At 39.0% G+C, this 12,925-nt stretch overlaps 1 protein-coding gene across 8 annotated transcripts in view; it reads left to right on the top strand.

Moving 5' to 3' along the window:
- Positions 1 to 12,925, top strand: part of Utrn (utrophin) — a 517,740-nt gene that overhangs the window by 367,496 nt on the left and 137,319 nt on the right. For all 8 annotated transcript variants that reach the window (XM_047558901.1, XM_047558897.1, XM_047558902.1 and 5 more), the window contains 2 exons: positions 415 to 587; positions 12,382 to 12,538. In XM_047558901.1, coding sequence (XP_047414857.1) covers positions 415 to 587; positions 12,382 to 12,538 — 330 coding nt within the window. The remainder of the gene's footprint in view (positions 1 to 414; positions 588 to 12,381; positions 12,539 to 12,925) is intronic.

Below are 12,925 nucleotides of genomic sequence, written 5' to 3'. Positions count from 1 at the left end.
AAAATTATATAACATCCTAATGACCTGTGTAAAACTTCATATTTTCAGGGAAATTTTACCCATATGTAAAGGGAAGAAGAAATCTGTTTGGTTACTAACCAAACTTCAAAGATTTAACAGTTTTATAGTTTAATAGAGTAACATCTAAATGACTGATACATGAAATTTAGTTTATAATATGTTCAGTTTTTAAAAAGTGAGGAATCAAAGTATTGAAGATTAGGGACTATTATTTTCAACGTGAGAATTTTGGAAACACTTGAAATTGTTATTTAAGGTAAAATCAATTATTTTGCTTGAAAGCAACTCATCTGTAAATATAAAAAAAAAAAAAAAGCTGTATACAAAAATCCCTAGTAACGTTGACACTACGGGTCTCACATTTGCATTCTCTCTTTGCTTTCTTCTCCTTAGGACATCCAGGCAGAAATTGATGCCCATAATGACATATTCAAAAGCATTGATGGAAACAGGCAGAAGATGGTGAAAGCTCTGGGAAATTCTGAGGAGGCTACTATGCTTCAACATCGACTGGATGATATGAACCAAAGATGGAATGACTTGAAAGCAAAATCTGCTAGCATCAGGTCAGAACAGTCGATATTGAAATAAAAATAATGAGTGGGGCAGATTTTTGTATATTAGAAACAGAAAGGGCCTTCCACCACCCATGCTACTCTCTAGAAATAGTTTAAGATTAAATGCAAAGATTGTTTTCTTTATTATAGTTTTAATCCCATTTATTTTCAGTGCCCTTTATCAGTTGTTCTTCACTATTCACAAATGCGCATATCATATTTTAAACCTCATGACACCAATAACAAGATTGTTACCAGTACCTGTTAATTACCTTTTGACTTTACTCTTTACCAAGTTTTTGTGGTACTGAGGATTGAACCCAGGGTGCTCTACCGCTGAACTACATTCCAGCCCTTTTAATTTTATTTTGGGGCAGGATCTCACTAATTTACCCAGCCTGGTCTTGATCTTGGAATCCTCTTATCTTAGCCTCCTGAGGAGCTGGGATTGCAGGTGTGCACCACCTGTAAGGATCTTTATAATTATTACTTCATTGGATACAGTTGTACACCCATTAGCAAAGTTTTCCACCAAGGACAAAATATATATATGATGGCCAATCCCCCAAATTAGATTGGCCATTTCTGTTTCCATACATCCACTCTGATGTTCCCACAATGATAGAATTGCCTAACAGCATGTGTCTCAGAATGTGTGACTGTCCTTAAGTGATGCATGACTGTGCTGGACAAATCCTAGTAAAGTGATGATAAAAATCCTTTCTTATGTGAGGAAATGAGAGTTAATGACCATGAGGAGCTTGCCATTTTGTTGATATTAATGGTATTAAGCAAATTTTGATTCATCATGTTGTTGCATCTGATTTGAAGCTGCATTTATATAGATTAAATACCTCGTATAGACACTAAAATGGAAAACTGATGATTCATGTCTGCATTTGGAGTGAATAAAATGAAATAAGTGTGAGCCTTAGGATCAGAATTCTGACCAGGAAGAAGCCTTGAAAAATCACTCGGAGTGACAGGATGAGTTTTTTGAGGGGTAAAGAATATTTATTTTGAGATCGTATTTACTAGATGATAGATAGTTCCTAACTAGGTATTAAGTTTAGGGGATACTGGCTGAAGAGCATGTTATTGAGCAAAAGTTCCAAAGAGGAATATTTGCAGGAATTCCTAGATCACTTTCTTTTGTTCTATCTGCAGTCTTTAAACAAATTCTCTTGAACTTGACTTTTTTATCCCTGGTATTAGGGAGTGCTCTATCACTGAGCTACATTCCCAGCCCTTTTTATTTTTTTTATTTTGAGACAGGGTCTCTAAGTTGCTGAGACAGGCCTCAAACTTGCGATCCTCCTGCCTCAGTCTCCTGAATAGCTGGGATTACAGGCTATTGAACTGGACTCTTTGACTTTACTTTTTATTCTCTGATCTTAGGCAAATTTATCCCTCTAAACTTTACAAAATTAAGATATAAATATTTAACCCACAATATTGTTGCAAAGACTGAATGAGAAGATTTGATTGTTTCTTAATCTACTTAGGGCCTATTCAATGTAGGATCTATCTTATTTTTTCATGCACAAGGTTGGGTCAGTGGGTCTGCTTCAGCCGGTTTTAGAATATCATGTAATGACTTCATAGAGAGCAGAAATCCTCAATGATTACATATTATGAATGATTTTCTTACAAATTTCATTCTCATAAGATGCTCCAAAAGGTATTTGTTCTTCTGGGGCTTGCTGTGGAGACTTTGCATTTCCTCTTGTACTGAAAGAAAGGGATCATGGTATGGACTCCTGTCTGAAGGTCCCTCTAAAAATTATCAGCATCATCCAAATATTTTTTTTAATAAGGGGGAAATTAGAGAATGCTATTATTGAGAAACTCAACTTGAATAAGACTTGAATTTTCAACTGACTAGATCCATTTTGTTGTAACTTTCTATGCCTTATAAAAACATAAAATATTTAAAATGAGGATTTATTGAGGATCTAGCAAAATCAACATCTAGACTAATAAGCTGAAAGCCATGGATAGGTTCTGGTGAAGACTGTACACAGTGCTGGAATTTTGAGAGTTCAAAGGATGAATTCTTTAGTGAGAAGGATTGAATGGCAGCCTACATCATGAACGGTCATTCCGAGTGGAAAGTTATGGTTCAAGAAATTGTGGGTCTTTCTTGGCAGCTCTTGCCTAAGGCTATCAAGTCACATGGTTTCTAATCTGAAAAGAAGAGTTCATAAACTACAGTTGGAATATTAACTAATAAGTAAAGCAGCTATTTTAGAAGCTGGAGAATATTGTATGCTTGTTTGGTAGACTTCTGCATCAACACAGATCAGAAGTTCCCGTAAAATATGGTAATGAATCAATGTGATAATAAATTAGAACGATATTTAGCCTGATAACCCACTTCAGGAGATTCGGGCACTTATTCAAGCATTTAATACAAACTTAATTCTATGTTTAAGGCACCATTAATCATAAATAAAATGAAATCCTGTCCCTAGGGACTCTTTCATCTGTTTGGTGAAGGTAAAGCCCAAAGGGGAGAGTGTCATCTTACTTCTCACTTCAGATGACAATCAGAGGCTTCATAAGAGGTGATTCCCAATGACTTAATTATTCCCCAGACAGACTGAGTAAGGACTGGTGAAGGGCAACTGAACAGATGATTTGAAAAAACAATTCTTCCATAAAAACTAAGAAGTGTAGTCTGGCTGAGAGAATTTGCTGCTGGTCTGGTGGGGGAGAGAGTGTGGCTAGAGAAATGGTGGAGAGGGGTGACAGACCAATCATGGAACCCCTGGGTATATCAGGCTCCTTTCCACTGGTGATGGAATTGGAGCCATTTAGGCAACAGAATTTGTTTCAAGCTTTGGAAAGATCCCTCTCACACAACTATTGAGCATGTATTGAATAAACCTGGTTCTGAAGACGGGGGTGGGGGGTGAGTGTGGTGGGAGACCTGCTAATGACCCTTTTAGCATCTTGGAAAGTGAAGAAAGAGTGCATAGAATTCAGTTTGCATGCTCGGATATCTGCTTTTCTTCTTTCTTCTTCCTTCTTCTTCCTCCTCCTCCTCCTCCTCCCCTTCCCCCTCTCTCCCCTTCTTCCTCCTCCTCCTCTTCCTCCTCTCTTCTTCACTGGGATTGAAGCCAGGGATGCTTTACCACTGAGCTACACCCCCAGCCCCCACCCTTTTATTTTTTTACTATTTTTGAAACAGTTTCACTAAGTTGCTGAGACTGACCTCAAACTCAAGATCCTGCTGCCTCAGTCTCCCAAGTCAGGTTATCTTCTTTTCAAAGGAGACGTGTTGGAAAAGAAAACAAATGGGATAGTGGGGTCGAGTCCAGATAGAGGTGGCAGGTAATTATTGTGAGTTAATTATCCAAAAGAGTGAAACACTAAAAGAGGGCAAAACAAAGAAACCCTGATATGTGAGGAAGGGGTGAAGGAAAGGGAAGGCAGAGAGGAAGTGAAGTGCCTGTCCTGGAAGAGGGTGCGGCAGGAGACAGGACTGTCACATGCCCCGGGAGGAGGGGATCTCAGAGAAGGGTAGAGGTCACAGGGTCAGTTGCTTAAAGAAGTAGAGTAGATCAGAGCTGCAGAGTCCAGGAGCAATTTGGCAGGGCAGGTTTTTAATTGAGGTAGAAACCTGATTGCAGAAGGTTGAAGAGATAGAACCAGAAGCGGTGGAGTAGAGAGAGAGAACTGAGGAGAGAAAAACAATTGCGGTTACCTTATCATTAAAATACGGTCTCCAGCGTGTAACTGCTGGGGGCCATCATCTGTGTCTATATTGACCTGCCTGTGCTTTCACAAGGATTAGATATGTTTAGCTAACAAAGTGAATGATTTATTCTTCATTTTTACCTAAAAAATGGAAAAATTAATTACATGAACATATTCATGATTATTTTGATATTTATAAGGGAAAAGATGGCTTGTTATTTCTCAGCATATAGACAGCACAGCTCAGAAAGAAGTGACACAGGAGAGCGTCTGATGGTGTTCTGCTCTGAAGCTAGCCTGACTGTGCCTTCTAACGCTGGCTTTGCCCTTGAGCAATTGTGCCATCCTGGGCAGCTTATGAACCCGTATGTGCCTCAGTTTCCTCATAGGTGAATCAGGAGTAACTGCCTTGTAGGACTTCCCTGTGTATTTCCTTTAATCAGCCTCTCTCAGGTGCCTGCAGCAGGGACACATGGTAAGTGCCCCCTAATTGTTAGCTATTATTATTCTCATTGATCACCACTTCACTCTGCTCTAGTTAATTCAAAAGACATAGAAATTCTCCCTACCATCTTTTTTATCTTAGTTACTAATGTTAGGAATTATCAAGGAGGTGCACATGAAGTAACTTCCCTCTCTCCTGGTTGGATTCCAAACAAACACGAAAGAATAGTATGCCCCAGTGAGAACCCTAATACAGGGACATGACGGGCAGAGGCAGGTTGAGGAGTATCTCACTCCTTAGGGTACTCAGGATACTCAGGATACTCAGATCTCAGGGTGAGAGCTGAGCAGAGCTGTTGCTGATGCAGAATCCTCAGCAGTCACAGCCAAGGTAGCTTCCCAAGTGCAACACCCCACAAGGAAGAGTAGAAAAGAAGTCTGCGGACCTGTTCTCAGGAGGAAAGGACAGGGTGAGCCGAGCACATCTGTTCGTTCTTCCTGTGTTTGCAGAGCATATTTTTCACTACCTCCAGCAGGACTGAGTGAGTAAAGAAGTGGAGAAGAGGCCAGAGTGTGTTTAGTGAGAAAAATCCCTTCCCACAGAGGGGGGAAAAGTTCTCACTCTGCTCCTCTGCTATTTCCTTTGGGTCCTTAAAGCCAAACCTACTTCATACACCAGGTTCTACTATGACCAGATTCTCCTGTCGCTAATCTTTCTGTAAACTTGTTTATCACTTTCCCCTGTAATTAATTGAAAGTTGCCATTTTTCCTGATTATCCGCTTTAGTTGGAAAGACTCCTTATTAGTGGTTAATTTCCCCATTTTCCTCACCTAAAAGCCAATGGGAACATCCTAAGTACTTAACCACTGTGGACATCAGACCCCAGAATGCATGCCATGAACTGGGCCTGGCAGGTTCTCATCCCTTCCCACAGGGATGAGAGGGGAGCCGGAAGCTTGCGGCTGCTGCCTCTTGGCCTCTCAGCAGCCTCTTAGTGGGCGCATCCGATTTCCCACCCTTTCATCGTCTTCCTCCTGCTTCCTCCTCATGGATAGGGGGGCATTCGTGTACACGGCTTCTTGCTTCAAATATCCTACTTACCTTTTTTACTCTCTATCCTTTTGCCACCTGTCATTCCTAGTAATGTCCATACGGATTACTTTTGTGTATTAATTTCCAAGCTTCTCTTTACTTTATCTTCAGAAGCCTTCATCCCTCCCTATTCTGTTAGAACTGACCATCTTGAGACTCAGCTACCATCCCCGAGTCATCTTGGCATCCTTGAAACAGTTTCCAGGAGACCAAGGGCAGGCCGTTCTCCAGAGCACACATTTTATTTATTTCACTATTTCCACCTGCAAGTGATTGGTTGTCCTATTACAGAAGAGACCTCTACTGTATCAAAACAGAATTGTTTACACTAACATCAGTGAAGCACTCTCCTTCACATTAAAACGATGGGCCCTCTCCAGAGAGGCGCCCTTCTCCATTAGCTTATTCAATACCAGGACCATTTATCTACTATTATCTACCCTTATAATTTTATCCAGTGTGTGTATGTGTATGTGTGTGCATAATTAATTTGCCATATTCCATCTATCTATAAATTATTTAAAATCGTGCATCTTCCAATATTTTCAACTATGGAATTCTTAGCTTTCTTTTTACTTTTCCCTTCTTCCTGAACCTGTCCATCTTCGTGTGTGTGTGTTTTTTGTTGTTTTTGTGGTGCCCAGGATGGAACCCAGGGCCTCTCGCTTGCTAGGCCAGGACTCTACCACAGAGCTCCACCCGCCTCCCTCAGTCCCGCCCATCTTTCTTCTAATCTCTCCTAGCTTGAACTTTCCTCATTTCAAACTCCACCAACGCCTTCTGCCCAGCTGGAGTTCACTCTAAGACATTTTAGTGAAGTCAGGACCTTGAATACCTAGTCCTGCTTGTAATTCTATTTTTCCCATCTCTGACACCAGATGATGCCCAGATCCTTTCTGTCCCCTGCTCTTTATCTTGGGCTGCTTAGTGTTGCCCTAGAAAGTAAGAAATCTTAGCATTTTTTCCTGCTCTAACTTGACAATTTCTACTTCTAGTTGGTATTGAGATTCTGAATGATTTTTTAATCATATTCATCACCTTGCCTATTTTAAAAATTTTATTCCTCTTTAGCTCCAATGTTCCTCTCTACAGGAAGTGTTGCTTCATTCTTTTCTGAGGATGAGGCCATCCGACGGATGCCCCTGCTGCTCCTTGGTGTGTGTGACACTCCCAGGTTCTGTATTTCAAATTATGTTTGATTGTGCTGAGGCAGATATTGTCATGGCAGGGGCATTTGCTCTAATTTATTACCATTTTTAGGAAAGAGAATATCTGCTAATATTTATTGAATATTTACATGTGAGATCGATTCTAAGTGCTTGGCAGGCATTACCTCTTTTGACCATGGCGGTGTGGTCAATGTAATGGCATGTGGCTTACTATCTAAAATAGGACTTTTTCGTTTCTTTGGATGATTGCAACTGAACTTTTTAAATACTGAAATCCAGTGTGCCAAATATTTTTTAGCAATCTAAAAACAATACATGCAATTATATATTTCACTTACATTAGTGTAAGAGGAGATACATAAAGGTTTATAACTTCAGCTAGAAGATAGGCTCTTAGGGACTTTGAGGGTATTTTATACCCACTGGAAAAATGTGAATTGGAAATATACTAATAAACTCAGGACAAGGAATGACATGGTTTGAATTTTATGTTAAATTTATTTAATGTCAGATTATGTTAATTAAATATCCACTTATCAGCTTAATGATGTTTAATATAGATCCTTATTAACTTAGGATTTCAAAGGCCAGTGAAGTTGTCAAATCTAATGAAAACAGAGTTCAAAGATAAAATTCTATCTTCCCTTTCTTTTATGAGCCTCTTAAAAATGCAAGGCATCTTTTTAAAAGCCCTTAAAGACGATTAACCTTTAACATCATCATTTACATCTAATGCTATCACGTTTTTCAACGTCATCGTCACCACTTTGGGCCTTAGAGAGTTGATTTTGTTAACCATGTTATAAAATTACTAGAATTCCCTTTTCCCAGCTGTAATAGAGGGAGAGTCCACTGCTCTCTTTTTCTCTGGTGCAGTACTTTACAGTAGAATTTTCTGTGAGGACTGAAATGCTCTGTATCTACTGTGGTCAGCGCAGTATCCACGAGTCACATGTGACACACTGAGCACTTTAAATGTGCCGAGTGCAACTGGTGAACCGAATATCAAATTTTATTAATTTTACTTAGCCTAAGTTGAAATGGTCACATGCTGCTGACAGACATCACATCAGGAGACAGCTTTGTCTTCTTTTCAGCCCACACTGAATTCCTAAGACTTGCCTTTTCCCGCCCCTGGTAGGTCTTAATTCCCTTCTGGGAACAGGAATAATCCTCTTTTAATGTTACCTATTTTTCTTGAATTAATTAAGGTATTTTCTTATACTGCTACCTAATTTATAATATGTGAGGTTTACCCCAAACCAAAAAGAAATTAAATCTGTAGCAAAGCGTCGGGTTTAATTCTGTGCAGTCCTTACATAATAGTAAATACTATGTCTTTGTCTCCTGTTAACATGGGTCGTTATATTCTTGGGTCAACCTACTTTCCAGATGTATCTCTACTTGTTTACAGATATATCAGCAGGTTATCTCTGCCCTCTTAAGTGTTGCCTATGACAAGAGCCGTGTGCAAAAGGGCTTGGACTTTGTATGCCAAATTCTCACACCGCTTTCTAAGGAAGTTCCTCCTTTTCTGATCCACAGTTCCTCCTGATGCTGTTACCAGGTTTCCTACTTTGGAGTATGTTTGTTCACTGGGCTCTTCACCCTAGACCTTTGACAGCCTGGCTTTCTGGTCCGGAAACATGCCTGATAGCAGAGTGGACACTCCATAAATATATGTACTGAATGCATGAAAAACTATTTCCTTTTAACAAATGCCCTTCCCCACTCACTCCCTCATGGCTCACACTATTTCTTTTTGTGTCTGTCTACTGGAGAAGAAGGAATAATTACTTCTTTGAAGATACAGTTTCTTTGAAAAGTGGCAACTTTTGAGATTTAAAACAGATATTGTTATAATTCCCTTTGTGGATCTGTTTCTACTCTATGTAAATGTGTGAAGTGCTATTTTTATGAAAAATTATCTTCCAACAAGATTTTGCATTATTTTTTAATAACTATTCACTTAAATGTAGTTTAATGGATACATGTATATAAATATCCATTGCTTTGGGTACACCCAGTACCCAAAGGATAAACTGCAGCAGGGAAGTTAGGAAAAGTCAATTATTTAAAAATGTGAGTTCCCCCAGATAGGTATGAGATAAATCAATGTTTTAAATAAGTATTCTGAAAACATGATTGATGACTTGTTATCTGTAGTCTTGGGAGGTTTGCATTTTAAAATGTTTATAGTAACATTCAGAAAGTATAGCTAAACCCAACACAAATTTAAGGTTTCTTCTTACAAAGCATTCGACCCACTGCCCATGAAAAGGCTTTCATCTCTGAAGATGAAAGAATTAAAATGCCACCGGAACACCGAAGGCTCCTGCGGAAGCACACGCTTATTTGGGCATATGGTTGTAATCCACTAAACACGAAGGCAGACTCTATCGGAAAATAGCCACGGCAGATTTGCCAGGCGAAGATTCTTCCAGATGAGTTTGCTTTTTACTATGGGAAGGTAAAGATGCAGAGAAGCACATACACCAATGTTTTCTTCTTTATTTCAAGGCCACTTCAGCATCTCTTTTAAAATATATTGCCTTCATATTTATAGATGGCGCTTCAGGTGCTGAATGCCACAAGGTTCGATGATCAATTCCATTATTTCTGTGTAGTCAGAAGAGTTAATTGCATTGGAAAAGACATTTGTGCACTCTTCAGTGTAGGCGTGAAACTGGATTTCAAAGGAATATAATGTGTGGCTTAGTTATTGATTAACAAGTTAAACTTGAGATACTGAAGACACAAGATCAAATGTGAGTAACAGTTCAGGATCTGTGAATAAGTGATTTTGTGCATAGCGACACTCAAGCACTTCTTGATCTGAGGATCTCGAATTTTTTAGCTCTCTTTTATTTTGGGGGGGACTGAGGTACCAGGGATTGAACTCAGAGGCACTCAACCACTGAGCCACATCCACAGCTGTATTTTTTATTTTATTTAGAGACAGGGTCTCACTGAGTTGCTTAGCACCTCACTTTTGCTGAGACTGGCTTTGAACTCATGATCCTCCTGCCTCAGCCTCCCCCTAGCTGTTGTTTGCTTTTAAAAATATAAGAAAGAAATTGCAGCATCTCAGCCATATGTTCTTGTTTCAAAATGGCTTAAAACTGCAGAGAGTTTTCAATTAATGTAATTGAAATTATTTAATCATGCTCTGTGATAAGCGAAATTCTTGTTTACCAGGGCAAGGTAATTACATATTTGGCCTAAAATTGATCAATGGGAACACAGAAGAACTGGAGCTAAAGCAGAATGGGGACCTTGTTGAAGCATAGTTTTGTAAAGTGTGGTCAGTAATGACACTTGTGGAACAAACAGAAATGATAGTAAATACAAGAAAATAAAATAAATTTCTAATCATACAATTTTTAGGGAATTATAAAATGCTTTGAACTGCTTTCTGCATTACAGAATTATTTCTTATGTCATACCTGGCCTCTTTGAACAAGACATAGAACTTTAGAGTTTGAATAGTTTGCTTTCTATTTGCTAGCTGCTGGTGGCACTATGAATGGACTACAAGATAATTGGCCTTCTGTGTGTACTGTATCTGAGTGCCAGTTCATGGTATTTTAAAGGATATGCAGGCCTCTAATTTCTTCCTTTAGCTAAGCATATTGGTTGCTTGACTACAGTTATTATTTTATCCATTAGAGATGGGCTAGATGTTCTAGAGGTGATAGATTTCTATTTGTTCTTCTGAAAACATTATGAACTTTTTAGCAGAGACTTATATTGTTGACCATTTATTGCTGGGAACATCATATCATGTGATCAGTGAGGGTATATTTGTTTGAATTGACTGTAACGGAGCTGTTAGCTTTGAGACAGAGGCTCAAGATCAGGTGTGCAAAAAGGAAATCATGGAGAAGTCTGCTAGACAGTAGTTTCTATGCTGGTTGGTTGGCTCCATCTCATTCAGTAAAGGAGCAGATTTATGGAGGTGGGGATCATAATGCACACGTCAAGGTGCGGGTTGTGATATGAGAGGATATGAAGCATGGCCAGCAGAGGTTCCTTGTAGCTGTCGTCCCACGTGAGTGGGCTTGGAGGTAGTCAGTCTTTGTAAGCTGTTGTGCAGTCTGTCTGTAATCGGCCTTGCCCCTCTAACCTGAAAGATCATGGACAATCAAGGCCATGTGGGTCCACATACAAGGTTGTCCACCGGGCTACTGCAGGACTGAGGAAAGTCCCATTCCTTGAGTCTTTGGAGTTTTTTCTGACTGATCCATATTTTCAACTCTAGCTCACCTGTAGGTTTAAGACTGGATACTTGGACTTTCTCCAGAGTCCTAAGAAGAGCAGGGAGGAATTTGTGATTTTACACTTTGATTCTGAAGGGCTTTTGCTCATGTTGGAACCTGAATCACATAATCATATATCCCTGGTTATAAAGTTCTTAAAGAATCTGAGGGTGCATTTCTGTGCTAAAAACAGAAATTATTGAAACAAAAATCTCACCTTTAAGAGTTTAAATTACTGTAATAATGCTTTTTGCTCAGTTCTCTTTATACAATGGTCATTTGTCAGTGGATATCAGTCAGGCTTAAGTGAAATGGTATCCTGGCCAAGCAATGCCTTACTGCTTTGCAATAATTTGAAGTGAATGTTGATAATGTTCTGCTTGCAGTAATACATATGGTTGTAAGAGAAGTTAAGGCATTAGTGGTTTTCCGTCCCAAAGATTAGTCCGTTTTTGCTTTTTTTTTCCCTTTTGAATAGAAAAAGGTTATGGACCTATTATAAATACTCAGATGATACAAAATATATATAAAAAAATGGGTGTTTACTTTGTTCTCAGTGGTAGCCACATTTGGTATGTACCTCTCTAAACATTTTATATGCGTATACTTATCTTCCTCCTTCCTTATATATAAATAAGATGAGAAAAAAATTTGGCCGTGTATATATACTATAAATATATGATATCTAAACTACCAACACTTGGTCTCTAATTTTGCATTAAGTCATGAACATCCTACCTGAAAGGCTCATATTCTTGCCTTTGTGATATAAAGGTAAATGTCTTAAATTTTGGTAAAGATTAACAACCTATCCTTTAGAGACTATAGAAAATAAATATTTCTTACGGGAATTTTTTTTTCTACAAAGATCTCCCTCCCTCTCTCTCTCCTTGCTCTCTCTCTCTCTCTCTCCCTCTCCCTCTCCCTCTCCTTCTCCCTCTCCCTCTCCCCTTCTCTCTCCCCCTCCCTCTCCCTCCTCTCTCTTTCTCCCTCCCTCCCTCTTCTCTCTCTGTTTCTCTTTCTCTCTTTAAGTGAACATTTTTTGGTCATATAAGATTATTAGGCTAAAGGAAGGTTTATAATTTGGTGAGTGGAATTCAAACTGCTTAATGTGGTCAGCGTTCTCTCTCCACAGGGCCCATTTGGAGGCCAGTGCCGAGAAGTGGAACAGGTTGCTGGCGTCTTTAGAAGAACTGATCAAATGGCTGAATATGAAAGACGAAGAGCTTAAGAAACAGATGCCTCTTGGAGGGGATGTTGCAGCCTTACAGCTCCAATATGACCATTGTAAAGTAAGTTGACCATCCTTGGCAGGTTTGTGGCTTCTTTTTTTTTTTTTTTTTTTAAGTTTAGTGAAGTAAATACTTCATATAATCTAGAAAAATATAAAAATTGAACTGTTTATCACAAGATTTTTCCCTCCCTTCTGCTTCTAATTGTCAGTACTTAGGCATTTTATTTAAATTGCATTCACTGGCTACATTTGTTTCACATTAAGTTGTCTCTTTACATTTAACTAAAAATTTTTCAACAGTACATGTATTGGAGTGGGGTGTAGCCTGGCATGTGTGAGGACTGGCTTTGATCCCCAGCACCACACACACACACACACACACAAACACACACAGTACAGGTATCTAAAGGATATTGCTTTTAGCATCTCATGAAATTTATTCAAC

Source organism: Sciurus carolinensis, chromosome 7 (assembly GCF_902686445.1).
Source record: "Sciurus carolinensis chromosome 7, mSciCar1.2, whole genome shotgun sequence".
NCBI lineage: Eukaryota > Metazoa > Chordata > Mammalia > Rodentia > Sciuridae > Sciurus > Sciurus carolinensis.
The sequence above is the reverse complement of the archived record's forward strand: the minus strand, read 5'-3'. Positions and strand labels throughout refer to the sequence as shown.